The sequence below is a fragment of the Serpula lacrymans genome (assembly GCF_000218685.1).
Source record: "Serpula lacrymans var. lacrymans S7.9 unplaced genomic scaffold SERLAscaffold_10, whole genome shotgun sequence".
In the NCBI taxonomy this organism is placed as follows: domain Eukaryota; kingdom Fungi; phylum Basidiomycota; class Agaricomycetes; order Boletales; family Serpulaceae; genus Serpula; species Serpula lacrymans.
The window spans coordinates 1,038,136-1,065,767 of NW_006763299.1; the positions used below are offsets into that span (position 1 = coordinate 1,038,136).

Sequence of the window (27,632 nt, forward strand, 5' to 3'; positions counted from 1 at the left end):
TTGCTGTCATAAGTATTGGAATGCGGCATCTTTACCGCAGTCTTGAGTCCTGACGTTTGCTCATTTGGTATCCCTGGTCAGCCAAGTGACAGCGAGGCGCAGATATTCTTGGTTCATGCAGAATTAAGGAGGGACGAAACATCCACCGAGTCCAGCCCGTTAGGGCTTCACAGGTTTACCCCTTCAAGCTCATATCTCCGTGTCATTTTCACCACAGCTCGAGATGTTGACGTGTATTAGATTTCGTCCGGAAGGACAGGGAATTGAAGTGAGTGATCCAGCTGTGTTTCCCTAGGTCCTCGTACACGGGGATCAATGACATGGGGCGTATAGGGTAACCTTGGGCATAGCAGCTGCTAATATTATATGTAACTCAGAGCGACAATTGGATCAGAGCAATATCCAATTGATAGTTTGGAAATCTATCTTTCTACTGTTAACGTTGATTCCTAGGCCTGCTCTCACCGCAATAGCACTGTCCTTATAAGAAGGCAACATGAAGCTAAAAGGAAAGTCATTCCTCGTTCCTGTGGTGTTGTTAGGTTGTCGTCTTGATAGCAGTGCGACCAGTGTCAGTGGAGGCTAGCTCATCATTCAGTTTCTGTTATGACAGGCTTAAGGCCTGCATTCTGTCTCGAACTGTGTACCTCGGACACGCATCGGAGGCATGTGGCGAATTCTTGTCCGAAACATAACCGTCACGGATTGGTAATGTCGTGATCATGATATCAAATTTGACGACCGGTTTTATATGTCAGCGTCGAGTTTTCCCCCGACTTTCTCCTTGGATTATCGAAGGAAAAAGTTCGCGTAATTGGCGTTGATTATTCGTATAGTAGCATGAATACATATCTTGCATTTCCTGCTGGTCCTTCAGCTTGACGATATATGAATGATCAAAATGAGCGCTGAGCCCGGTCTTTAGATTTCCTGCAGCCGTGCATTGACTGATCGCAGTAGTGGTGGCAGTGCCGGGTTATACCGGTGTTGTCAGCTTCCGCTTACGTAAATGGGCCTGACACCTGCATTCTGCTGAACGGGCGTTGCCCTTACAAAGGACTATGCATTTCTGGCTTTGCTAAACACTTGGGACAGCTTCTCTGTATACTATCAGCACCCACGATTCCCCCTAACGCGCAGGCGCAACATCGCACGCACGAACCTCTTCAATCTGTATCAACCACATTTTCCTCGGTTCAGAACCCTGATTTTGACGCTGGGCAGCGTCTCCCCAGTTATTCGTTTTGTATCCAACCAGTTCAGCATTGATATAGAAGAAACATCATAGCAATAATATGTCTGCATTATCCGCAGCGATCTCAAGCGTCCTAGAGAAGGCCAAAATATCGGCATCACCTTCGGGAGGAGTGGAGCTTCCACTGGCGCAAGATGAACCTCTGGCGACCGCAGAATCTTTTCTCTCGGATGTCAATGGATCAGAGAAGTGCGAACTGAGAGTTGAGGGGATGACATGTGGCTCATGTGTCGAGGTAAGAGTGTTCTTAGCCATCATTTTACATCTTTACTCACAATCACATTAGTCAATCGAAGGCATGTTAAGGACTCAAGCCGGAATTCATTCCATCAAGGTCGCCTTGTTGGCAGAACGAGCAGTGATCGAATATGATCCCAATGTATGGGATACAGACAAGATCATCGGTGTGAGTAAACCTACATTAGGATTTCATCTTATGTCGGAATATCACTAATGCTACTACCACAGGAAATCTCCGACATAGGATTCGATGCAACCCTCATCCCACTCTCTCGCTCTGACGAGGTAACTCTACGAATATATGGCATGACCTGCTCGTCTTGTACTTCTACCGTCGAAACAGGGTTGCGAGAGATGCCAGGAGTCACCAGTGTGGCTGTCTCCCTCACAACAGAGACGGCCAAAGTGGAATTTGATCGTACTCTTGTCGGCCCAAGGGAGATGGTCGAGCGAATCGAGGAAATGGGGTTCGATGCCATACTTTCGGACCATGAAGACGCCACCCAGAAGCAATCATTGACGAGAGCGAAGGAGATACAAGAATGGGCCAACAGACTCAAATGGGCTCTCGCCTTCGCTGTGCCTGTATTCTTCATCAGCATGATAGCACATCGCATTCCCTTTCTCCGGCCAATTGTCAACCTTCGAGTCTACCGCGGTGTCTATCTTGGCGACATCTTACTACTCCTGTTGACAACACCCTCACAGTTCTGGGTTGGCCAAAAATTCTATCGAAATGCGTACAAGTCGTTGAAGCACGGGAGTGCAACGATGGATGTTCTAGTCATGCTCGGCACCTCTGCTGCATACTTCTATTCCCTCTTTGCCATGCTTTTTGCCATGACCAACGATAATCCCGACTACAGGCCATTCGTCTTTTTTGATACTAGCACTATGTTGATTATGTTTGTCTCGTTGGGTCGCTACTTGGAGAACCGGGCCAAAGGTAAAACTAGCGCTGCTCTAACTGATCTCATGGCCCTTACACCAACTATGGCTACCATCTATACCGATGCCCCTGTCTGTACACAAGAAAAGCGGATTCCCACTGAATTGGTTCAGGTTGGAGATACTGTCAAACTTGTACCAGGGGATAAGGTCCCTGCGGACGGGACCGTCGTGAAGGGCTCTTCGTCCGTCGACGAAAGCGCTGTGACCGGAGAACCTGTCCCTGCTCTGAAGCAAATCGGAGACAGCGTTATCGGAGGTACCGTGAATGGCCTTGGGACTTTTGACATGCTCGTCACTCGCGCTGGGAAGGATACAGCTCTTGCGCAGATCGTCAAGCTCGTCGAGGAAGCTCAGACGTCCAAGGCACCGATACAGGCCTTTGCGGACCGCGTTGCTGGCTACTTCGTCCCTACCGTGATACTACTCTCTGTGATCACGTTTATTGTGTGGATGATCGTCTCCCATGTGATCAGCGACGATTCGTTACCGACCATGTTCCGTCGCACTGGCGCGAGTAAGCTTGCCGTTTGCTTGCAGATGTGTATATCTGTTGTCGTCGTCGCCTGTCCTTGTGCACTCGGTTTGAGCACTCCTACGGCGATCATGGTTGGGACGGGAGTGGGGGCCAAGAATGGTATCCTGATCAAGGGAGGACGGGCGCTCGAGGCTAGTAGATTTATCAAGAGAATCGTTTTCGACAAGACGGGCACAGTAACAGAAGGAAAGCTAACCGTCGTCGGAATGACTTGGGCACCTCCGAGCGACACTATCGAGCTCTTACCAGAACAAAACGTTGGACCTCAGTCGCTATCCTTCAAATGTGCAGACAACGTGACCTCACGAGCGGCTATCATCTCAATGGTTTCAGCTACTGAGGCTCTCTCGGAACACCCGCTGGCCAAAGCTATCGCTGTATATGGGCGAGACTTGCTTGCCCAATACGAACTAAATACCCAAGATGTCTCTATCGAGTCTTTCGAGAGTGTCACTGGATCTGGTGTGAAAGCCGTCATCTCGGCGTCAGGATCGAAGATGACTCTTTACGTTGGTAATGCGCGGTTTATCACCCAATCTGACAATGGTTATTTGCCGTCTGCCTTGTCACATTTCGAAGCACAGGAAACTAGTCTAGGACATACGATCATATACGTCTCCATTAGTCGTTCTTCATCGTCGATTCCAGTCCCTCTGTTGGCGGTATCGCTGTCGGATGCTCCTAAGCCAACCTCCGCTCAAGCTGTGAAAGCTTTGCAAGCGATGGGTATCGAGGTGAACATGATGACGGGAGATGGCAAGGCTACTGCATTGGCTGTTGCCAAACAGGTAGGCATCAATCCTGAAGGTGTCTGGGCCAATATGAGTCCGAAAGGAAAGGCATCTCTGGTGACTGATCTGATGAGTAATGGCGATGGTGTAGCAATGGTGAGTGCTTCCTGTTGCAATTATGAAATGACAATTCAAATATATCTTCAACAGGTGGGTGACGGTATTAACGACTCCCCCGCGCTGGTTGCAGCGACTGTGGGCATTGCTCTGTCTTCAGGAACATCTGTAGCCATTGAAGCTGCGGATATTGTGCTCATGCGTTCTGATCTCTTGGATGTCGTTGCCGCGCTCAATCTTTCTCGCAGTATCTTTACGGTCATCAGACGGAACCTCGTATGGGCCTGCATCTATAACCTGCTCGGCGTACCACTGGCGATGGGTTTCTTCTTGCCTCTCGGCCTTTACATGCATCCGATGATGGCAGGCGCTGCCATGGCGTTCTCGTCTGTCAGCGTGGTCACGAGTTCCTTGCTCCTGAGGTGGTGGACGCGTCCGACGGCGAGCGTGATGCCTGGCGAGACTGTGCATGGCGAGACGATCATGGATAGCGCGCGAGCGACTGCCAGTGATGCTTGGGGGTCTTTCAGGTCTCTGTTTAGGCTAAGCAGAAAGACCGATGGGTACAGTCAGATACCGGTGGAGATGAGTGAGAATGTATAAGGTGGAATCTAGTCTGGTTATTTATTTCATTTCTTTCTTGGAATACATCTGTATGCTTCTTGAATATGGGTGGGAGTGTGTCTTTCTATCGTATGACGGTCAATGTATAATTTTTTCTGTATCGCAAATTGTCTTTGCATGAGGTTGCAACGCGCTAGCCATGTATGGTTTGTCGCGAATGCTTATAGCGTGACACGAACATCTATCCATCCATCTTTTTTAATTTTTGATTTTTCATATCCAAATCCAATAACTCGCCATCGTTGCGCCCAGCGTAATCTCTCGTCGGCAACTGCACGCTGGTGTCTCCATGGCTGCCATCGGAAGTGTATTCTTAGGAGATTTCACAAGGCATCGTATCTTTTCGTCCACACCACCATCATCGCCTCCAGCCAGCGGCCAACCACCCAACCCAATGAGCGCCGCCCTCTCACCGTCCCATTCCCAGCTCGACCTCTCCTCGGTCCCAGAGGCCCCCGCCCAGCACCCACTGACGGTGATCACAGACGCCGCCGCCCAACTCGCCCTCGAGGCGGCTGCGGCGACTCAGCCCTTCCAGCCGTCCGCCATCGATCCTGAGCTCTCGCTCGAGCTGAGGCTGAGGCTGCTGGAGGCGCTTCTTGTCGGTGTGCGGCAGGATGGGAGGGAGAGGAAGGGGAGGGATAAGGTGCCGGAGCTTAAGCATGGGGAGACGCTGATACGGCTGACGGAGGATGTGTTGCGTCGGCTCAACACCGTCGTAGAGTCGAACGAGGGTCTGAAGAGATTCATGGATCGCTGTTCGTATCTCGCCTTTCCCCCTTCCCCCCTGCATCGTGTCCGGAAATGATGATGATACACACATACTCAAGACTCATTTCCACAGATGATCAACATGCCCACCTGCTCACTCCCTCCTTTGCCCTCGCCGGAACCCTCCCAGCGCCCGCACCAGCCTACGAACACATGTCCCCCGAAGAACTCGACGTCTTCCTCACAGAGATGGAGCCAGACATCCGCGCCGCCGATCGGGACATGCGCGAGATTGAGATGCTGGAGCAGAGGGGCGTGACGGGCGCCGGCAAGCTTTCAGGTAGGCGTCTCGTCTGCCGGTGGGGGGTGGCGGCATGGTTTGCGCATGCGACTGACACCGTCGTTGCAGAATATCAAACGTACCGACCGCGCCTGGATGCCGTACTTGAAGCTCGCGAGGAGGACGTGAAGACGGCATCAGCGCTGGAGAAACGCATCGCTGCGCTTATGGAAAAGCATGCTACCCACGTAAGTCTCGCCCCCCCCTCCCCCACCCTCGATACGAGTCGTACACCGTACAAAACCGTGTCTAATGGCTCTCCCCCCCTTATGTTTGCCATCTTGCAGGTAGACGCCCTCTCCGAGCTGTTCGTAGCCTGGGACGACGTAATCTCAGAGGCTGAAAACAGGGTGACGAGGCTGGAGCGAGATCGCGAGGAGAGGGTACGGCTTGGATACGAATGAGCTTCGATGTCGATTTCGAGACACCACCCGCACCCGCACTCGCGCCCCTCCCCCTTCAAACCGTATCATCGCCATTGGTTTTCCTCAACGTTTTGACTTATTGACATCTTGGCATGCATATGCACACCTCTTAGCGCTTAGCATCGACAACACCGGAGTTCGGGGAGACGTGTGTGGTGCGTAGGGACGGCTACGCTGCGAGGTGGATCGTGAAGGGGGTGTGCGGGAGCTCGATATCGACAATCGGTACGATCGACAGATATATTTCACGCTCGCTTTCCCGCGTTACGCCCCCCCCCCCCTTCCATCCATCATGCATACATACCATACCCTCTACTCACATCGCATCGCATCGCACTACCACAACCCCCCCCACATCGCGCACGCTCGCTCATCAATTTGTCAAGAAAATTAATATATATACGCCTCATACCTCCGCCTAAGAGATGATCTAGAGAATCTTACAGTACAGTTTTTTCCATAATATTCAGAATTAGTAGAAAGAAAATCGAAAATCGAAAAAAAAGGAAAGAAGTGAAGAAAATCGAAAAATCGAAAATGAAAAACGCGTTCCCAACTCTCAGAGGGGCCGAGAGAGAGCAATTTGGACTCGAGAACACACGATTCCCCAACGAGGTGTCACTAGCACTGGTACAAAAAGTCGAGGGGGTAAAGCAGTATGACAGGATATATCACAAACGAGGTTTTTTGTTGTGTGTGAAATGAATGGAATGTGAAATTGAATGCGGAATGGAATGGAAAAGAATAAACCGATAAACCAAGTGGGGGCAGCGCGGTAAGTGTCAAAGAAAAAGAAAAAGGAGGGGATATCAAGGATATCAAGTCGAGGCAAGCATAGAAAGACGAACGAGTGGATAGGGGCGACGACGACGACGAGACCTAAAACACATCGCGAAACCCATCATCACCATCGCGAAAAAGAAACAGAAACAGAAACGGAGCAAAGAGAAAGGGTATCGCCAAACCAGCTGTAAGCCCGCAAACACAATGACACGACTCTTTCTTTCCCTAATTTTTATCAAGTCATCAATCGCGAGCTACCCAATCAGTACTCCGCGAGACCAGCTCGATCGAGTTGTCCATCGTCCAGAACAAACGCTCAGTCGCACTCCTCCCACTCCAGCTCTTCTGGTCTCGCAAGATCATAGCCTACAAAGCAAAAAAAAAGCACGCAGCCACCGTCAGTCATTTTCCAAATTCCCAGTTCCCACATCCCCACACTACGAGTCCGAAAGGGAGGGACGAGAAAGAGAAGGAGCACACACCTGCTGAGCCCCAAAATTCCTCTGATCATGCGCAAACAGCTCCACATTCTCCTCCAACGCCTCCGCCAACACCTGCAAATCCTGCAACATCGCCTGCATCGCCCTCACCGCCGACAGCGTCAATATCTCCTTCCGATTCCGCACCGTCGCGCCCTCGCTGTTCGGCGCCGGCAGCGTCTTGGAGATCGACTGCAGGACGGTGTGCAGGATCCGCTTCGTCTCGCTCATGATCTTTTGGGCCTGGGCGTAGTTCTTGCGCGCGACGAGGACGAGGGCGCGGGTGATCATGTCCGAGGCGAGGAGCTCCATTCGGCGGCGCACGATGACGGGATCGGAGGGGCGCGCCTTCGCAGCTTGCTGCTGCTGCGACGAACTAGCCACGGGCAACAGCGTGACCGTCAAAAGGACCGGATGCGCCAACCTCGACACATGTTTCCCCGCCGCCGGATCAAAGAACGAGCCATCGACCTCGAACACCGGCACCTCGTCAATCATCCTGTCCATCATCCCCTCCACCAGGTCCGCGCCGTCGTCGATGGAGAGCGCGTCGAGGCCGAGGCTCTGCACGAACTGGTCTGTCGCGTTCATGGACTGGGAGGCGCCGTGCGAGGGCGAGAGGGGCTTGCGCATGTCCGTGTTGTCCAGCTCGAGCTCGATCAGCATCTCCTTGCACTCCCCATACCTCAGCTCCCCCACATCGATATCCACATCATGTCCGTCCGACGAGAGGATGGACGAGGGGCCGCCAGAGACCTTGCGGATCCTGAACCTCTGTCCGTCCACGATCTTCATGTGCAGCTTCATGTGCAGCAGCCCGATCGACATCATCCCCCCGACGCACCCGGCGAGACAGCCGCGGAGGTCGTACCAGTCTTTGACGAACGTGTACGTCCCGCTCGTGTGGTTCGACATCAGCCAGAGGGAGGCGGGGTCGTGAGAGCGGCCGTAGCCGAAGGAGTGGATCGGGATGTTGGCGGCTTCGGCGCGGGCGAGGACGAGGTCCATTTGGGCACGGCGCGTGCTGTCGGCGGCGTCGCTGACGAGGATCATCCCCGACACGGGGTTGCGCGACTTGCGCTGCAGTACGACGTCCAGACCTGTCATAGTCGTTAGTCGCCATAAATTTTGTATCATGTAGAGTAGGAACGCACCATGGTTGACGGCGGTCACCACATCCGTCTTTTCATCCTTTGAAGCCCTCACCAAGAACTCGTCCTCATGTGAATCCTGCATGCCGATCATATCAATAAACTTTGACAGCCTCGCCCTGCTCTGCGCCCTCCCCACACACAAATACGGCGTCTTCCGTACGCGACCGCCCGTGCCCACCTCAAACGTCACCAAGCTCAGCCTATCCTTCACCGCCAACGAGGCCAGCACAAAATCAAGCGACGCCTTGATCACGCGCATCTTCAGGGCGGCCGTACTCGGGGTCGCGTTGGGTGGCGGGAGTGCCACGATGAGGATGAGGTCGAGGGGCGGGTGGGGGAGGGGCGCGAGGGAGTTGGAGGGTCCGGCGGAGACGTGTGGGGTGACGAGGCCGGCGGAGGGCTCGAAGTAGCCGAGGACGTCGTCTTCGCCCAGCGTTGTTAGTTTTTGCTGCATCTGGCGCTGGTGAGGCATTGAGCCGTGTGAGGTGGAAGAAGAGACGGTCGATCGAGAGGAGCCGTTCAAGAGACTGTCCACCGTACTCACCGTCGTCGCCGTGCTCCCGCTCAACACCCTCGCCGCCTTGCCGCTCCCGCCAAACTCGTCCATGTCGAGGCCGCGATCGTAGCCTTGTTGCTGCTGCTGCTGGAGGTGGAGGGGTGGCGGTCGGTGCTGGAAGGAGTCGACGAGGGCTTGGATCTGGCTTCTCCATGCTTCGAGGGCGGAGCGTTCTTTGAAGACGAGGATGAAGGAGTCGAGACGCTCGTCCTCCATATCGATGGTCAGACTCATCTCCCCGGTCGAGGTGCTGGCGGTGACATGCTTGATGTGTCGGACGTAGATGCGGCCCTTGAGCCTGAGTACGCCGCGGGACTGGCTGCTGGAAGCCGAGGTGGAGGTGGAGGAGTCGTTGAAGGAGGGGGAGGGGAGGAAGCGGCCGAGGGTTCTCTTTTTTTCTTCTACGACGCATATGATGGCCTCCTTGAAGAGATAGACGAAGAACTCGCGCACGAGGGAGTCGCGGCGGACGGAGAGGAGATCGTACATTTGGAGGGGGCCGAGGCCGGAGAGGGCGTGGCCCTTCCAGTCGATGATGCGGGTGCGGAGGTCGTCGGTGATGGCGTTGAAGGGCGAGTCTTCGTCCTGTGAATAGTCGTGCTCTGAATGCAAAGGGGCGCGCGGTTCGGGGTCCGATGGGTACTGTGTGCGTGCACGAATGGCGTCTTCTGGTCTGGGGCTGAGAAGGTGGTCGGTGTCGCGGCGGGGGCTGTAGGCGTCTGGGATGACGGGGCCAGGGATGTGGCTCTGTCCCCTGCGGGCTGGGAGCTCGATGACGACGATGCAGGTGAGGGGCTGGCTGACGTCTGGGGTGCGGGAGAGGGAGGAGAACTCGGGTCTGACCTGGATGGAGGGGGCGACGATGTAGTGGGACTGGTCGGTGCTCGGTGCGGAGCGGACGGAGGCGGCGTGGTCTATTGGGTCGTCCTCTGTGGGGTCGTAGGGGTGCGGGGTGGACGAGCCCGGTCTGGTGGAGGAGGTGTCGCGGCCGGGGTAGAGGACGGAGGTGTTGCGGCCGTCGACGCCGGTGAGCGAGGCGAGTTCTGGAGAGGGTCAGCGAGGGACAAGAAGATAAGAGAGAGACAGACTGTTGCTCTTGCCGCCATCGCCATCGCCGATTTTCATGGGTCGTCTGCAGACACCGCAGACGCCGAGGTTGGACTTGCGTGGGACTGCGGATCTGGAGTGGCCTGGGGGAGGGCCGTATACGGCGGTGAAGCAGGCCTGTGGGAGAAGGTGAGCAGGGGAGAGGAGGAGAGGGGAGAGATAAGGACCTCGTGGAGGGCGTGTGCGCACTCGGGGACGACATGGGGCTTCTCGCCTGGGAGTCTGAAGCTGAAGCTGAGTGGTTCGAGACAGACGGGACACTCGTCGTCGTCGTCGATGGCGTCGTGGGAGGAGACGACGGGGAGGGGTGCGGGGGGCATGGGGGCGTAGGGATGGGGGTCGAGGAGGGAGTCGGTGTGTGTGGAGACAGAGTAGGCAGAGTGGAGGGAGGTGGCGGAGTGGGCGCGTGCAGGTTTTCTGGCAAAGACGCTGTGGAGACCCTTGAAGGTGTTTGACTTGAAGGTGGGCGGTTTGGGGGCAGAGCGAGGAGAGACGTAGGTGGGTGAGAGTGGAACTTGATGGATCCCTCCCATCATTTCCACCTCCAACGCAGGCACTGGCACTTGCCGCTCTCTCCGCTGCATCCAGTTCGTAGTCCCAACCATCTCTCGTCTGTCCTGGTGAGCGAGCGAGAGCAGCGTCTTTGGTCGCTTAGCAGATCGATGCCACTTTCACACCCTTTTCGCTTCCTACATACATGTATCTTGTCTGCACTTTCATAAATGTGAAATAATAAAACAGGGCGTTGGCCTCGTTCTCCAGTCCAGTCTCAGTTTCCCTCTAACGACCATTGACAGATGGCTGCACCGCTCACCCCAGCTCAGCTCGCCACTACCCACCACTCGCCGTCTCTTTCAATATTCTCCACCTTCCTCTATCACTGATCCCTGATTCCACACGTCCCATATAATAATACCCGTTGGCAGCACCCTACCATTCAGTCATCACCCCACACACACGCACCGCACTTGGATCTGCACACAATGTCTCACAGCCATCAAAAAAAAACCGAAAAAACGCTTCATTGATACCACCCGCGACTGTTTTGGTATGTTTTGGGATGGGGTGTCTTTTATCGTCGATCCTCCGTCCAGACCTTGGGTTTGTTTTTATTTACATTGATAATGATATCTGTAGACGTAGAACTAGATGCGACCCTCTCGAGTGATAGACTCGCATATCATGGATTCACGCGTCTTCGTCGTTGGACTGTTTTGTGATTTGTGTAGTCAGTTGCGACGCTGTCACGACGTCGAGCTGATTCCCGAGTATCGTTGCCGATGTTTTCTTTAATGGTGCAATCACGTAGACGCATCTGAAATCCCATCCAAGACTAAGACCTTTATCTGACTTTAGCATCTGCTTATCGCCTTTGGGCTTTCGTGCTGGGATAATTAACCGAGAACATGTCTTTGCTGTGCACTGTGCACTTGGATAGAGGTCAGGGCAGTGGTCTCATGCAGTACGATTTTTTGTTTTCGTTTTCTTTCGACGTCGTTTCTTGTTCGAAAAACTTCCAAGTTCAGTTGCCACTACACCGTGTCAGTGGTACTATCTCAGACTTATGACGTCCTCCCCCCTCCTCTCCAAAGGCCCGAGAGCTGTCCTCCGTCACCGTCATCTACATGACATCGATCGAGACCCATGAAGCCCGACCAACTCATAGCCGTCGTTCGGGTTCAACGTTCAAACTCAAAAGTTGCAAAATTAAAGGTTTGTCAATGGCATTCAAGTCACAGCTGCCATCTCCCTTCGTCGCGTCGCTCTCAACTTACGGGTCGACTGACTCGAGCTCTCCACTCGCTCTCGCCTAGCACAAGTACGCCGACCCCCAGCGCTACTCCCATACAATACACCGCAAACCACACCCTGAACGGAATAACGACATTTCTCCAAAATAAAACTATGCATCCCAGCCACATTACTATGCATCATATGCCAATGCGATCAAGACGCTCCCCTATCAGATAAGATGACTCACCTCCTCTCAGCCCTATTACACAACACGATCTCACCTTGCCTTCCTTCCCCGCCGTCAAGCCGCACACCCCTTCGTATTTGCTGCACCATGCCATGCCGCTGAGCTTTCGTCATCCTTCCTGCCTTCCGCCCTTCTCTTCGCCTTCCGAGTCTCACACACACCCCGGGCCAGCGCACTCTTTTGTGTCAGTCTTTAGACCGGGGCATGACTCATTTTATGCTTTCTTTAGCAGTGCGCTGTCTCGTAGAAGGTCCAGGGTCAGACTCGGACTCATATTGCGAGTATGTATAAAACGTCCCCTCACAGATCACCCGTTCTCATCTCATCCCAAGCTCAATTTCACCATCCCAACTCACCCCACAACCGCACACCCACCCTCTTAACCATGTCCGTCGAAGCACTCCTCACCAACTTCTCAAAGGACATGACAGGCGAAGAGATCCAGGCGCTCGTGCTGCAAGCCAAAGGCGCGTCCGTGTCTACTCCCACCACCACCACCACCACACCAGGCGCTCGGTCTGTCGCGTACGACGCGTTCCAGGCGCCGATCCTGCCGTCGACGAATGGGTTTGACTTCCATAGTGCGTGTTTTCGTTTCGATTTTATGTCTGTGTGTGCGTGGTATGATTGCGGGTGTTCTGACTCTTGCCTCCAGTCTATCACATGCAAAACATCGCGTCGGAGGCCAAATTCGCTAGAGAGCTGCATGAGAAGATCATAAAGGAGTTTCCCGAGGTCAGTTCAGTCCAGTCCAGCTCTTCTCTTCTCTTCTCGTCCCTCTCCCCCCCGCAGGACGGTGCCATCGTCGGTGCTAGGGGGAACCTTGGCCTTGGCCTCGATACCCTGATTCTGACTCTGCTCACGCTGCCTTTGACAGCTCCGCACATACCCGTTATGGGAGAAGCCCATGGGTTCACACCCCACCGCCATGTTTGAAGTGGACACGTTCACCCCGCACCAGACCGGCGCGTTGTTCTCCTGGCTCGTCGTGAACCGCGGACCGTGCTCGTGAGTGAACCACCCGCGTCCTCTTTTCACCCACTCACTCGCTCACCCGCTCGCACGCACGCACAGCGTCCTCGTCCACCCCAACACAGGCAACCCCCTCAGAGACCACACCGAGCTGGCGACCTGGATCGGGAAGCAGTGGCCGTTGGACACGGAGATTCTAAAGTCCATTTCTGCTTGAGCGGCACCGAGCGGGTGACGATAGGGTGTACGATAGCTATTTGGGGGGGAGGTGAAGGTGCTGTTGTGTATTTTATGGTTTTTTTTTTTTTTTTGCTTGCTTATTTATTTGTCTGTATATAAACTGTCACCCCTGAGAGGTACACAATTGACAGTGTGATTCAATTTATTCGTCCTATGGTGACCAAGTATGATTGGCCCGTGCATAAGACAGGACATGGTCACTGAGCATCCCGTGCTTTGTGACATCGACGCACAATGCTGCCAGCTTGTTGACTTATTGATTCGTGGTGAGCATTTGAACCAGGGCTTGATAAGTGGCTAGAACGCCTCCAAGGTTCTTGATGTGTTTCGCCCCGGCGATGGATGTCAATGAACAGGGGCCATTTGGGGCCTAAGCAAGGTCGCAATTGAACAGTACTTTGCGTCGGTTATCCGGTAGACTACCGTGTAGTGTGTGGTGTTGTTCGCGACTTTCCATTCGCTTGTAGTAGACGCAGATGTGTCCTGTGACCGCAGAGCGGCTTTGGGTCGTACGCAGTTTTACGAGAACGACCGGAATCGACTCTTCCGCTTCCATTTCTTTGATATCTGCGGGTGGTGAATTTGTAGTATGCAGCTGCAGCATAGTTAACATCTTGGGAGCTAGAGATACCAGTAAACTGAATGGATTCACCCATCGTTTTGGACTGCCGGTACGTAGGTGTGATATACAAACATATCGTTCACTATAGGTCAGGAGTATGGGACATTGTTACAAGCTGAAACAAAAAAGTGCGGTGCAAGATGTACTATCTCAGTCTGAGCGTGATTCAACTTGAGCACCCCGTCACGACCTCGAAATCCACTGCCAGCGAAAAAGCGCCGAACACCGGTACCAATCCCGTTGAACACCCTCAGTCATAGAGATGGTCACATCCGTTGGCCATGGCAGAGTCAATCTTGTCACGTACCGTTTGCATGTGTTCTGTGTGCAGAACGACATCACTGAGCGGGCCATCCATAGGAGAACTAACAGTCCTTCTAGCCCCAGCTTCGCAGATGCCTGGTTGATATACCAGGAATCATCGCAGCCACAAACCGAGCAGCCTGGCAGTCAAAGCGTTCACTAACGTCTCGATGATGATTTCTGTCGATCCCGCGGTCGAAACTGAGCTGCGTATTTCATCGTTCGTGATCCTGGCTGGAAACCATTTCTCGGAAGCAATGGCCAACGGCGTAGCCGCTGCCCCACCGATGGCAGCGCCGAGTGGTCCTCCGATAACCTCTCCGAGAATAACACCCATCACGACAATTGTACTATGCGAGCATTTCACTAAAGCGCGGTACATTTTATCCCGGTCAAAACTAAATTTCAGTTTGGAGAGAGGATTTACTGTACGCGATATCTTACCTTGTCTCCATTTTTCAGCAAGTGTCCCAATGCGATCAGGAACCCAATAAAGGATATGGGTTCCAATATTTCAAAAAAGTCCTGCCACTCATCATTGCTAGGACTTGTAACAACAAAAGCCGTTAGTATCAAAAACATTCAATCCAGAAGGAGAGCAGCTCACAAATTCATCATTGCCTAATGACTATGAAGGCGAGATGTAGACAGGAATGAAAAGGCTGGCATTGTTGACGTGCTTTAACGAGGGCACATGGCGACTTCGTGGTGGGAACCTGCTGAAAATGGTGTTGTCTTTGTTAGGAAGACTCACTGATAAGGAGTAGTATTGACCTCGTAGGTGTCCTCCCAAGTTCCACATGATTTCCATCGCAGATCCGTACACTGCAGTCTTCCGTATTCCGAGTCTGAGGATCTGCCCTGAGCCAGGAATGTACAAAATGTTTATCATTATGATCATCCCCTGATAAATTCAACAGAGAAGAGTTCCAGGAGCAGGAATTTGCAAGGACACGAGTTTTGTAGCAATTCGATATACGAAACAAGAGACGGTGATCGTTCAACGGGTTCGTTCTTCATTCTTCTCAAGTCATCCAAGGAAGAATAAGCAAGATGAATCAGTTGATCACGAGCGTAATCTTGAGGGCACTAAGCACAAACGTTGAATTAACAACACTTTTAGGGGAGAGTGTGTATTCCGGGCACCATGCGTAATGATGGGCCAGGTATGACATAGGCTTCAGAACTGGACGATATTTCTATGGCGTCGACTTGAACATGCTCGCAGTACGCGAACTGGTAAAAGTAGAGTTACGGACAAAATCGTCTTCTGCAGAATAATTCCAAACAGAGTTCTTTGCAACAAAGAACCACATCTGGTTTTTGTCGTCCCGTGCATCTCCTCGGTTATCACTCGGAAGCAACATCCAGATAAGACAGACACCATTGAGGATAAGATAGACTTATGCGAGCAGTGTTCGCTGAAGAACCATTCTCCACACTCAACGCCAAGCTAGTCCCGCCATTCTGTATGCTGTTACAGCAAAGTTAGTGCAACATTCATAGAAAGTATAAACATTCTCACAAGAAAGGATATGGAACAGCAGTATTCCTGTGGATGCAATCATCGAAAAGCATCATATGCTACTGAGCAACAGGAGCGGAGTGAGAGATTGGTGGGCAAGTAACAATAACTCTCAATTAGCATGCGTGCTCTGCCTACACAAATGAGCTATCGCAGCAACCACAACTACACATGATTGCGGAAGTGACTTTCGAAGAAAATTGATACCCTGAAGCTTAGCACATTAGTATGGTTGGAACTCGGATGAATGAGTGCGAAGTACCTTCTTTGCAAGTCCACCCTTTCTTCGCGCACAGCAAATAAATGAAATCGTCAACACTTTGATAGCTCATCAGGGTGCTATAGGTGCCGATAAAGAGCATTCCCTATGTATGAGCACATCTGTCGCAGCGGTTCAATGAGGACGCAAGGGGGAGTCGAGACCACATTAAGAGATCAAGAGGAATACACTTTCGAATTGACCATGTATATGTAGTGATCGCATGCGCATCCTTTCAGTCCGTATCATATTCACGAAGGATGATGTTATAGACACGAAACACTGACAGTCTCGAGCTCACAGATGTTCAATATTAATATTCAACAACAGAGGTGGTGGGTGAAGTAGTCAAGGTGTCGAATTGCAACGTTGTACGTGTTTGCACAGCATAGCATGTGTCAGGCTCCTCCCCATCCACTGTTTCGAGGTTCAGAATGTATCCTAGAGAATAGAGACAATTGATCATCCCGACATTGCAAGAAAGCACGTGATGAGACATTTTGGAAAGTCAGCTGAAAAATTGGTCATTCCCAGGAAGTTCTCGCCCCCCGGCGGGCCGCCAAAGCTACCAGGAAGGTCCCCAGGGCTATTCTGGGACCCTCCCAGGAACTTCTGCGGCCACACTCAAGGGAGCCCCTCTGTTCCTTACTTCTGAGCGGCTATTATCAAGACACCCACCTTTACCAAATGTGCTTCCCTCGTGTGCTTCTTTGTACCATTCCACCGGTATCAATTGGTAAGTGCTAAGCCATCAGATCGTATCTGCAAAGAAGGTTGACAATGACTCACAATTGCTCAGGAGATTTTCAAGTGTACAACTTCAAAAACTTGTGGGGATCGAGTCTCATGGCAGGCCTAGGTGAGCTATTAAGTAGTATGCTATATATTTTTATAGAGTTCATGTTGTCAAATAGAAATTACGCTATCTGACTATTTCCTCCATTGCCCTGCCCTTCTTGCCGATACTGAAAGCCAACTCGACAATCTTTGTTTCGTTAGCATAGGCCCTGACAGGTATCTCCTCTGTTGGAGGTTTCCAGGCTCAATTCAGCCTCCGGCATATTTTAAGATGGCATTTGCAGTTGATTGCAAGATCTCGTCAAGACAGTGCTATTTAACTACTCAAGGAGACAACAGCATGTTTGAAGGTTATCCAGACATACACAGCACTGTTGCATCTTGCTGGCTTGAACCGATGGAAGATCAGTGTGGGCTTAGAGCGTGGCAGTGTCTTTTGCACTGTCTTCACGAGGTTTCACTGAGTCTCGGTGAGGGGACATGTACCTCTGAGCTGATCTCGAGGCCTATTGCAATTGGACCTGATGAAACAGAACTGATACAAGTCTCGTCGAGACTCTATGATGATAATGGTGTGAGTGTCTTTTTTTTGAGAAATATAAGGCTAATTAAATTTTCATGTGTTTGGCTAGCATTCCCTCGCAAATGAGTTCCCAATATTCAATTCATGTGGGGACCAAAGGCCACCAGAAACGTTTGATGACATCCCGATTGGCCTGCCTGTCAAGGTGTATTTCACACTACTACATGGTCCAGGTATACATGGAAACCGACTTATTCGAGGACATTTCCTGTCTATTCGTGAGGCTCGATACAGTCGGTTGCGCACTCTTCTGCAAAATGCAGTTTCATGATGACTATTCTTACTTATTTATTTCTAGTATAGCCTAGTCACTCTGTATTTTATATTACCTGATCTACATATATTTCACTGTGATGTTTAGAAGGTCGCCGAAGTGTTTGAGTAATAGTGTACTAGCTGTCTTAGCAAAGCTTCAGCCAGTTTGAAATAGAAATTTAAATAAAAAGGAGAGTGCTCACCACTCCTATTCTCCAGTTTTGTCAACAACGGACTACAGCCCAACTACCTAGTAAAAGCATGTCAGTCTTCGAGCCAATGGTTGTCAGAGGTGTGATTAAAAACACCTTGACTGCTGGTGAACATGTAAAGTTTGAGACTAATTGGAATGAATCTGTGAGTTGTTTTGTCATATAATCCAGTCAAAGATAAGAACTTACTTGAAATGAAGGTGAAACGACGTGTCAGAGCATGGGAAGGTAGTCGTTCAACCCCAGCCAGTGAATTTCAAACGGCCCAGTATGAATGGGAGGCCCATGTGGTCGAGTATGTGGACTTTGTCAGTTCGGCAACATCTGTTCACCCCAACAGCAAGAGTGGGTCAGTTCCACCAAATCTGAAGAGTAGCATACCTTTTTATGGCCCTCGATTTACACCTCCAACATTTTTGCAACTAGAGAAACGTAAACATCTTCCAAATGTGAAGCCTGGAACTGCTTACATGAAGGAGATAACCATTGTCCACCCCTTCTATTTTGACGGCCTTGATCAATGCCCGAGGTGTCAGTCTCTGGATGTGAAGTGGGGAGGATGGACTTCCACAGGACATCGAGATATTCATGGCATCCGAAGAGAAGAGTACGCACTAGGAGTCCAATTGCGATGCAAGGCCTGCAAAGAGAATAATAAGCAACGTGGTGATCCTAAAAGTGGAGAAGATATGTACTGCTTTGCGACCACAAGTCATCTATTCTGGGAGAAGTGGGAATTTTGGAAGATCCCTCATTAGTAATCCCATCATCAAGACAGCTGCCACTGATCTCACCAGATTAAACAGGAAATGTGCCAGTCTTCTTCAAAAGATGCGGTATGACACGCGATCTGTTTGATCTGATCATTGAGTTGCGACCTTCAACCACATCGGCTGGACTGGCAGAAAATTTCAAACGTAAGTCATCATGTCTTTTGTGCCTTCAACACTTACCTGGAAATGTGTCATTGACCGCAGAACTCCATCTTTTCGACTATCAGCAGCGCTTTCTAGAATACTTACAACATTTTGAAAAGAGAAGAAGGTGTCACTCGCCTTTTGAGCCATGTGCTCCTCTTGTGGAATTCTCACCGCCAAACCTGAGCAATGCATATGGTGACAAACCTATTACTGATGATCTTATCACAGATGTTTATCTCGAAGTCAGTAAACGCTCACGACAAGCTGAGTCATCTGAATACTTACGCACCTTGTCTGGTGAGATCCTTTTCCCTTCAGTAGCTGATCAACTCTGGAACTAACATGGGATGCAACAGGTGTTTGTATTTCTCTCGACAATACTTTCAAAGCTGCAGGGAAGGCAACAGTGGCAGATAAGCAGAAGACAAGGACCAAGTTCATGAGGGGGGGAATGCTTACCGCTATAAACGAGGATAATGAGATACTTTGTTGGGTGAGTTTTGTTTTATTAATGTTTGAACTTGCTGGCTAATTCGGATCTAACAGAGACTTTGCCAAACTCAAGCAAACGCAGAAATGGAGGAGTTGCTTGAAGGCTTGAAGTCTCGCTATGAAGAACTGGATCAGCCCCTCCCACAAATGGTCATTGTTGATAACTGCTGCCACGTACGCAGTGCAGTCAATAAAGCAATGCCAGATGCACAAGTTGGCCTGGATGTATTCCATTTTATTATGAGGTAAGTAAACACGACTTATCTGTTCTTGTACTCACATATTTGCAGGTATCTTGCTGCCATTCTCAACGGAACCAGGAACCCTCAGTGTTCGGCTGTAGCCCACGACATTAGCAAAGCTATCCTGAGTTCACGGGCATCAGGTCATGGAGAAAGTGCGAAGTATCGAACAAAAGAAGAGCAAGAGGTCCAGCTTCAAACGATGTTTGAGAAGTGGGCCGAAAAGGGCGGGGTGTGGTCTGCAGCTGCCTCCAAGGTAAGTACTTCATTTTTCATGCCATATACACTACTACTGACAATCTAAATTACACAGGTGCATGCAGACCAGCTCGCACACGTCAAAAAAGGGTGTTTGATGCGAGTTCGGCAAGATATAAGATCAGATGGAAGCCGCATTGAAGGGTCGCACAAGGCTTGGAACGGCATCATGCGGTCATTTGCCAGCGGCCTGGAGATGTTCTTAGCCTTAGGTTTTGATTTTGTGATACGTCGTAACATACGCATTCGCTTCCGCTCACAGAAACCGAGCAAATTCCTTAGTTCTATCCATGGGACACACCACATCCGCTTAGCTAACCACATTGCCAACTCATGGAACAGCTTGCTTTCCACAGAACCAACTCACAGCAACAACAGTCAAGAGCTGAAGGCACGCCCTGTCCTTTCATCCATCAACACCAAAGAATCCTTTGGTCTCGGCCCCTCCAACCACAGCTCAACATTTGGAGGCCTCATAGAAGTTAAGACTGAGGCTGATTTTGACGAGCAAGACCTCAGCCTGGATCAATTAGTCTTAGATGCCGAGATTGAGCCCACATCAATCCTGCAATGCCTGGATATCGACCCCAACTTGCTTACAGTGCCTCAAATCACCTTAGGCAAGTATCCTCTTCACCATGACTGTCTTGCTACCTAACTAACTTCTGTCCTTTTCAGCTGACACACAACACTCATGTGCTCTACTTGAGTATGCCTCATCGCAACCAGGTGAAATGATGGCTATAACTGAGCCAACAGCGCTTGCCGATTCCAGCCAATCTGGGCCTCTCAAGCGGAAGGTCCCATTTTATGACCTAACTGAAGATTTGGGGCCACTTGCTGGCGCATTGGAAGGCCCACTACAGAAGAAGAGTCGTATCCCCACTGCTCAGGTATGTAGATTTAATATCCTTTTTGGAAATACTAATGTACACTACTGCATAGGAGACAACAGCGAACACCTCAAGTACATCAGCAACAAACACCCCAAGTACACCGGCTACAAATGCCTCAAGTATACAGGCAAAAGGCACTGTAAGTACATATCTGACTATAATGAAATCAACACTGAGCATGCCCATGGTACCCACTTATCCGGACCAACCAGCCATCCACCAGCAATATTATCAGCATGTTTTTTGCACCTGGATCAAAGACTGTCGCCCCCAAGTGCCCTAGTGACAAACACACCAGCCAAAACTTGATGGCGGCCTTCTCACCACTTGCTGACCCCAACTTGAATGGTCTCTCACGCTCTCAGCGCATATTTTCCATCTCGACGGGTATCGACCCACGTTCACTCACCCTCAACTCTAGTGCCGAATTTTTCCTATTCATGGATATGCGCCTACAAAATAAATGGGCATCGTTCAGCATGACGTCTCGGAAATGGGTTCTGGCTACAGCAGACTATAATAGTAGACTAGAGAAGCTTCCTAAGTCTGGTGGTAGCCCAGCAGTTATGAAAAATCCCCGTGCACTATTTGACAAATTGGGGGAAATAGAGACAAAGATTGTCGAGAGGATCAAGTCTAATAATTTTGTTTGTAAGAATTGTTTGATTCTCTCATATTGTACTACTGAATTGTCTGTCTCTTTCATCAGCATCAAGCGGCAATGAGAAGTTTTGGAGAACCCATTGTTTCATTGTCCAGCTCGTTAAAGGAGAAAACACAGACCTGAAATCAGTAAGTGATAAACATACATGAAACAATATATGATTGATCTAACTATGCTACTAGCGTAAGACTCAAATATGTAGCCGTTGCCGCACTATCAAGTACCCAGGATCGACAGGCTTTTCAGGAAACCACAAGAAACTATTCTGTTCTGACGGTGTTCCTGTCAGAAAGGATTTCCCAGACGAGCTTCCACCCTAGCCACAGCCTCAAGGCATTTTTGTGAACGGCACTCACTTTCATCCTTGGGTTTTCCTCTCGACTATTCGTGAAATATATGAGAAGGTCATAATTGAGGGTGGAAATGGTGCTGACCTTGAGATGGAATATCAGGCATTTGCGGCTATGCTAGTCAAACGAATGACCCCTCCAATTCCAAACAGCCCAGTCTTGTTTCGGCTTTATGAATCCCTCACGTTGAGTCCCCCCATGCCGGATTTGGTCAAGGAGCACGAAGGAAAAAAGTATTTGAGGGTTGACTGTCTTTCCGACATGGAGCAAGCAGTAGTGGTTTCTTGAAGTTTTTTTCATGATTTTCACTCTTTTCCTTACTTTTTTCTGCATTCACACTACTCATAATACTTGTGCAATACACATGAATGGGCACAGATCTCTAATATAAATATTTTATGCCTTTGCTGTCGCTGTATAGACTTTCGAAAGAGTACCACTACCTATGCGAACCCCGAAAATAGGGTTAGAAACGAACTTGGTGAAAAAAAAAGATGCAACCTGGGGTAAAATGAAACAGTCAGGTCACATGAATAATCGGTCGACAATCGGTCAATCGGTCGACCAAAGATTGGTCGACCGATTCGGTGACTTCCCTGGCTATGGCGGAGTTGCCAGTCAGCTGAACTTTGATTCTGAACCTCTCCACAGCGGCTGGACTTTAGTAAAGCAAGTCAGCCACAGTGACTAGTGACCGTCAAGTGACAGCTGACTTTTGAAAATATGATAAAAATAAAAATGATCCAAATTGGAAATTTGATCAAAGTTGCCCAATCCAGCAGTATCCGCATGTCATCCATTGGGGCTTCTCCATCAAGACATTGCATCATTCACATGCTGCCAGAAATTCGTGATCTAACAAAGGAGTGTATAGGCATTTATCCATGTCTATTTCAAGCCAAAGTTGGGCAGGCAATAGCAAAAGGAGACCAGGATATTGTTTGTATAGCAGGTCAAGGTAAAACATTGGGTTTTCTGATACCCCTACAGCCAAGAGATATACAAATTATTGTTACACCACTAAATTTACTAGGTAAACAGAATGCTACAACACTGGCTGAAGCAGGCATCCGAGCCATTGCTATTAATGCTGAAACACAGATAATTCGAGACAGTCAACAGGATTTATTTTGAAGTGGGTTATTTTCGAAGTCAGCCGTCACTTGACGGTCACTAGTCACTGTGGCTGACTTGCTTTACTAAAGTCCAGTGTGGAGAGGTTCAGAATCAAAGTTCAGCTGACTTGCAAAAAATTATCTTATCATTTATCTAATCTATATGTCCCTAGGATAAATTCGAACCTCGAAAGAGTGGATGGGGAGGAGCCTGAGCATGTGTAGTCGTCGGCTCGGTGGCTGCCGAACGGGCCCTTAGTAACGACATTTCCAAAACAAAACCTGTTAATATTACTATGGATCAAGACGTTCCCTTATCAGATAAGATGACTCACGTCCTCGCCCTATTACAAAACACGGTCTCCTTCAGCACAGTCATCGCTGCACCATGCCGCTAAGCTTTCGTCATGCTTCTGCCTTCCGCCATGTTCTGCTTTCTTTAGCGGTGCAGTGAGCGCAGTCTCGTGGAAGGTCCAGGGTCAGACTCGGACTCGGACTCATTGGGCGTATGTATAAAACGTCCCCTCACGGATTATCCGTTCTCATCCTCATCCCATACACACACCTTCTCCCTCACCCTCATCATCTCACTTTCACCACACAACCGCACACCAATCCTCTAGACCATGTCCGTCGAAGCACTCAACAACATTTCGAAGGATATGACAGGCGAAGAGGTCCAGGCGCTCGTGCTGCAAGCCAAAGGCGCGTCCGTGCCTACCACCATCACACCAGGCGCTCGGTCTGTCGCGTACGACGCGTTCCAGGCGCCGATTATGCCGTCTACGAATGGGTTTGACTTCCATAGTGCGTGTTTCTTGATTATAATTCTTGGTTTTCTTGACTCTTGCCTCCAGTCTATCACATGCAAAACATCGCATCGGACGCAAAGTTTGCTAAAGAGCTGCATGAGAAGATTATAAAGGAGTTTCCCGAGGTCAGTTTAGCTCTTCTTGTCTCTCTTCTCTTTCTCTCGGAACAGCGCCGTCATTGGGGGGAGCCTTACTCTGATTCTGACCTGCCCACGCGTGTGCTCACACTGTCTTTTCTTTCCAGCTTCGTACTTACCCGTTCTGGGACAAACCCGTGGGTCCACACCCCACCGCCATGTTTGAAGTGGACACGTTCAACCCGCACCAGACCGGCGCGTTATTCTCTTGGCTCGTCGTTAACCGCGGACCGTGCTCGTAAGTGAAAAAACCCACCATGTCGTCTTTCACTTCACTCACTCTGTCACTCACTCGCTGACGCGCACGCACAGCGTCCTCGTGCACCCCAACACAGGCAACCCCCTCAAAGACCACACCGAGCTGGCGACCTGGATCGGGAAGCAGTGGCCGTTGGATGCGGAGATGTTGAAGTCTATCTCTCCTTGAATGGAAACTGAGCGATGATCATGTTAAATGGATGGTGAAGAGGCTAGGGTGTACGATGGCTATTTGGAGGGAGGTGGAGGTGGAGGTGCCGTATTGTTTGTTTGTTTGTATATAGCCTCTAAAGCCTGCATTGTGCTTTTGAATCGATCATGATGCATGATGGATCGATGAAATTAGAAGTGGCGAAAACGGGAACATGGCTACCTGTCATCCAAGGCCCATCATATTATCCGCTCTCCCCGTCACCTCTGCTCCATCGCTCACACTGCTCTCGGGTCAGATTCTTGGTCAGACATGCCCCTGGGACTGAGTGCTGATGCCCAAGGCAAGGCTACAGTCACGCTGATATGGCTATTGCCAGAAGTTTATCGTCGTCAGCGTCTCAAACGTCTCCACCCGCTGTTGAGAGTGGAAGATCCCAGAGCAGTGAACCACGCGAACCGAACGGTCCAAAAATAAAAGTCATCATGATACCAGGAGAAGGGTGTTATACATCTGAACCGATCAAAATCTAGTGCTAGAGTGGTATACAAACATACATACGCATAAGTCATGGCCGTCCTAGAAAGTTAATATACGATAAGGAGCTGAATGCAGCGAAATAATTTTTTAAGATGGGAGATCTGTACCTCTTTGCAAAGATGCCCCTATAGGCTATGGGTCGTCCTGGTGGTTGTAGACATCGGTACTCTGATGGATCTCAATACGCCGCTATCGGAGCTTCTCTCTCAAGGCGATTCGTGATGGAGAAAGAAGAGCAGATGACTCACTGTTTGTTTTTCGAAAGGTGATAGTGGTGCCGATTTGCTCGTCGTGGGTAGGAAGGCGAGTGATACATCAGTTGGAATTGCCATTTGGGCTTTCTGCAGGGTTGATTTACGAGAGTTGAGGCTATGGTATGTTGATGATGAGGATGTTGACATGTTATATCTGAAAGTAAAGAGCGCACCTCGCAAGGAGAGAGACGGCGTATACTGAAAGATAACTGACATCAGAACTTTCTTTACTTGAGTTTGATTATTAATGATGCATACGTTTGCTTTGCACCTGTACGAAGGCGACAAAGGCTTGAGTGTCCGGAATAGCGAGGAACTAGAAAGTGAATGAGCCACAATTTGTCTTGCCATCTACCTCGTTCACGCACCATGATGATGACAAGGACTGCGAAAAAGCTACACCATCGACGTTAATGCAAGTAGAACCTAAGATTTAGCAAAAACGCACGAGGTGATAGCCCCTGTATTTATTGTGTACAAGAGTAGGCGATTGATGATACTGTCGGTCCTGAATATATATAACATATATATTACTTGAAGTAGTATATAACATAATGGAAGAACCTACCGTCTTATACCGGTTCTGTGAGCATGAAGGTAGCAGCATAAAGCACAGGCGATGGCACTGTCTGCCAGAACAGAAAGTACCCAGCCCGCGACCATGGTCGGCTATGTCAGAAGTGAGATATGGATGATGACATGATCATCCAGGAGACCTACGTAGACACGGTCTCGAAAAACTGCCCACAATGTGTAGCGAAGACTAAGGGGTGGATATCTTATCAGATTGGAGTTGTAAACGAAAGTAAGAAAGCAAAAGGCGACCTCATTGAACAGTTGCCCACGCCGAATCCTGTGTAATTTTTGGATGATAGACTTCAGCGTTACGTGTGGAAATGAATTGTGTAGCTGTGGGACTGACCGAATCGAATGGTTGCGAGAATAACCTGAGATGAATGAAAGTTAGCCTTGACAGGCACAGTAGTTAATGCACAGGCACAGAATTAACATACAAGACACGAGGATATCCATAAACTTTTGCCCACTTTAAAGATGAATGAAAAGCTGCGCTGTCACGAGAGAATGTATCCTTACGAAGCCAGATGCGCCAGATAAAGCATCTGTAGATGCCCTTTAGCCAGAATATTGAAAGGTGGAACATGATAGCCTTACAAGTTCACAGAAAAAGCAATGACGAACTGAAAACAACTGCATTTACGCTTTGCATGAAAAGTAATAGAACAAGTCGCACTTACGCCGACAATATATGTAACCTAAGATATGGATAAAGCTCAGGTTTTGTAAACACACGATGACTGCAACTACACTACTCACACTCATGCTCCTGAACGATCCGTGAGCAAATCAACAATACGGACAACCTGATGAAGTGACGCACCAAACTACGTATTCCAGAGCTTCAGGGTTATAGAAATTCAAGATCAGATAGTGTTCTACGAAGTGAATTGACAATGCTGTGTGGACGGTCTCAAGACACCTGGATTTGAAGATATTGTGATCGTATGACATTATGAAGATGACTGGAACCAACCATATACTAGCGACCTAAAGACATTTACACGTTAATGATTGACATGGAAGGAAACGGGTGAACACACCAAGATCTTGAGTCGTTTTTTGTCACTTGCGTAATTTTGGATATAGAAAAACGCCTGCATGCAAATAATACCGTACATGAACATAGTAGCAAGTGTGCCACATAGGCCACCCTGCATAATGGCGATGACGGGTGAGGGTGCCATGAATAACGAGTGTGATGAAGGGGGGGTTGTCAGACAATAGCAGCTGTCCCTTACATACCCGTCTTCATTTTAAACTTTGAAGTCACTTGCCAGGGCGGACCGCCCATCACCTCGGACTCCTCATATTAAAGTATACCTGTTCGCATCAATTCAAATGTGATGAGCTTCTCACTACAGCAGCGTTGCAAGCGTCAATCTTTGGTACGACAATGGTGCCGTTATGACGAAAATAACTATGAATACATATACATAGTACCAGACTGACTGTCTGCGGTGAAGCGTGTCCTCACTGCGGGGTATGTTGCCTATTTTCAAACAAGTCAGTCCCTAGTTTTTTGGACAAAGATAACACACTGTCACATTGAATGGGGTACTTGCTTTTAAAGGCAACCTTAGCTAACAGAACAAGGTTCAGAGAACGATTCCAATGTATTGAAGTTATTCCTGGCATTGCTACGGGTGTCCTTCTTCTGATGGGACACTCGAGGCTATGTGACTGTTGGGATCGTTGTCACCGAAGTACGTAGACCAAAATATGACCACTGCTTGCACAACAGTGCAAAGTTGATAGACTCACACATATGACCAATGTTAGCTCCGCAAGGCAACCAGTCTGCCGCAGGAAGTCGACAACTATGTCCATTCCACGAATACCTGTAATATCCTACCAGTGTATAGATTTGGGAGTCCTTTGGGCCGGTCATTCGAAGGACTAGATCCGATAACGATAACTCTAGCTGGGGTTGTTGCTTTCTGGGAATTCCTTGATATGTCAGGATAGCGGTTTTGGTACGGATTCGAACCTAGATAGGATTGAATCACAGATGGAGATAGCTGATGAGAAGATAAGATGATAATTGTATTTGTAAGGCCCTTGAGACTGCATAACGTCGCGGTCGGACTGAAGGCTCTACACTGAGTCTACAGTAGGTAGTGCAGAGGTGCAACTGGAGAAACCCGATCATGTTGCCTGGCACGTGTCCTTGAACAGCGAGGACCCCGGATACCACATCCCGTTCAGT

The 27,632-nt window shown here is 49.7% G+C and overlaps 11 protein-coding genes across 11 annotated transcripts; 8 read left to right on the top strand and 3 right to left on the bottom strand.

Annotated features, from left to right (window-relative positions):
• Positions 1-1,295: 1,295 nt before the first annotated feature.
• Positions 1,296-4,560, top strand: SERLADRAFT_451245 (uncharacterized protein; the record flags this gene model as incomplete). The annotated part of the gene is made up of 4 exons (XM_007320867.1): positions 1,296-1,490; positions 1,542-1,661; positions 1,724-3,868; positions 3,923-4,560. The coding sequence occupies 4 exons, from the start codon at positions 1,296-1,298 to the stop codon at positions 4,430-4,432; spliced, it is 2,970 nt and encodes a 989-aa protein (XP_007320929.1).
• Positions 4,561-4,742: 182 nt separating this feature from the next.
• Positions 4,743-5,908, top strand: SERLADRAFT_440415 (uncharacterized protein; the record flags this gene model as incomplete). The annotated part of the gene is made up of 2 exons (XM_007320868.1): positions 4,743-5,211; positions 5,298-5,908. 2 exons carry the CDS (start codon positions 4,743-4,745, stop codon positions 5,906-5,908), a joined length of 1,080 nt encoding a protein of 359 aa, XP_007320930.1.
• Positions 5,909-6,304: 396 nt separating this feature from the next.
• SERLADRAFT_416874 (uncharacterized protein) lies at positions 6,305-11,151 on the bottom strand (the record flags this gene model as incomplete). The annotated part of the gene is made up of 6 exons (XM_007320869.1): positions 6,305-7,078; positions 7,195-8,291; positions 8,346-8,805; positions 8,890-9,944; positions 9,990-10,125; positions 10,176-11,151. The coding sequence occupies 6 exons, from the start codon at positions 10,611-10,613 to the stop codon at positions 6,956-6,958; spliced, it is 3,309 nt and encodes a 1,102-aa protein (XP_007320931.1).
• A 10-nt stretch (positions 11,152-11,161) lies between these two features.
• Positions 11,162-11,701, bottom strand: SERLADRAFT_473144 (uncharacterized protein; the record flags this gene model as incomplete). Its single annotated transcript, XM_007320870.1, has 1 exon — positions 11,162-11,701. The coding sequence occupies one exon, from the start codon at positions 11,365-11,367 to the stop codon at positions 11,197-11,199; it is 171 nt and encodes a 56-aa protein (XP_007320932.1).
• Positions 11,702-11,997: 296 nt separating this feature from the next.
• SERLADRAFT_395536 (uncharacterized protein) lies at positions 11,998-13,247 on the top strand (the record flags this gene model as incomplete). The annotated part of the gene is made up of 5 exons (XM_007320871.1): positions 11,998-12,270; positions 12,322-12,570; positions 12,645-12,724; positions 12,867-12,997; positions 13,064-13,247. The coding sequence occupies 4 exons, from the start codon at positions 12,375-12,377 to the stop codon at positions 13,176-13,178; spliced, it is 522 nt and encodes a 173-aa protein (XP_007320933.1).
• Positions 13,248-13,833: 586 nt separating this feature from the next.
• SERLADRAFT_473148 (uncharacterized protein) lies at positions 13,834-14,358 on the top strand (the record flags this gene model as incomplete). The annotated part of the gene is made up of 1 exon (XM_007320872.1): positions 13,834-14,358. The coding sequence occupies one exon, from the start codon at positions 14,086-14,088 to the stop codon at positions 14,287-14,289; it is 204 nt and encodes a 67-aa protein (XP_007320934.1).
• A 2,759-nt stretch (positions 14,359-17,117) lies between these two features.
• SERLADRAFT_473151 (uncharacterized protein) lies at positions 17,118-17,650 on the top strand (the record flags this gene model as incomplete). Its single annotated transcript, XM_007320873.1, has 2 exons — positions 17,118-17,282; positions 17,341-17,650. Coding segments are annotated over 2 exons (387 nt in total), but the record flags the coding sequence as incomplete, so codon positions are not given.
• A 302-nt stretch (positions 17,651-17,952) lies between these two features.
• SERLADRAFT_473153 (uncharacterized protein) lies at positions 17,953-18,289 on the top strand (the record flags this gene model as incomplete). The annotated part of the gene is made up of 1 exon (XM_007320874.1): positions 17,953-18,289. A coding segment is annotated over one exon (336 nt), but the record flags the coding sequence as incomplete, so codon positions are not given.
• A 965-nt stretch (positions 18,290-19,254) lies between these two features.
• On the top strand, positions 19,255-21,803 carry SERLADRAFT_451253 (uncharacterized protein; the record flags this gene model as incomplete). Its single annotated transcript, XM_007320875.1, has 6 exons — positions 19,255-19,415; positions 19,461-19,668; positions 19,726-20,271; positions 20,779-21,217; positions 21,276-21,358; positions 21,413-21,803. 6 exons carry the CDS (start codon positions 19,255-19,257, stop codon positions 21,548-21,550), a joined length of 1,575 nt encoding a protein of 524 aa, XP_007320937.1.
• A 1,296-nt stretch (positions 21,804-23,099) lies between these two features.
• Positions 23,100-24,240, top strand: SERLADRAFT_473158 (uncharacterized protein; the record flags this gene model as incomplete). The annotated part of the gene is made up of 4 exons (XM_007320876.1): positions 23,100-23,502; positions 23,553-23,632; positions 23,752-23,882; positions 23,957-24,240. The coding sequence occupies 4 exons, from the start codon at positions 23,322-23,324 to the stop codon at positions 24,069-24,071; spliced, it is 507 nt and encodes a 168-aa protein (XP_007320938.1).
• A 283-nt stretch (positions 24,241-24,523) lies between these two features.
• SERLADRAFT_473159 (uncharacterized protein) lies at positions 24,524-26,614 on the bottom strand (the record flags this gene model as incomplete). Its single annotated transcript, XM_007320877.1, has 19 exons — positions 24,524-24,632; positions 24,701-24,782; positions 24,842-24,962; positions 25,021-25,045; positions 25,106-25,163; positions 25,216-25,243; positions 25,296-25,355; positions 25,416-25,516; positions 25,568-25,610; positions 25,673-25,700; positions 25,770-25,794; positions 25,861-25,892; positions 25,943-25,968; positions 26,021-26,046; positions 26,104-26,121; positions 26,183-26,192; positions 26,247-26,345; positions 26,400-26,413; positions 26,467-26,614. The coding sequence occupies 18 exons, from the start codon at positions 26,608-26,610 to the stop codon at positions 24,726-24,728; spliced, it is 915 nt and encodes a 304-aa protein (XP_007320939.1).
• Between the last annotated feature and the right edge of the window lie 1,018 nt (positions 26,615-27,632).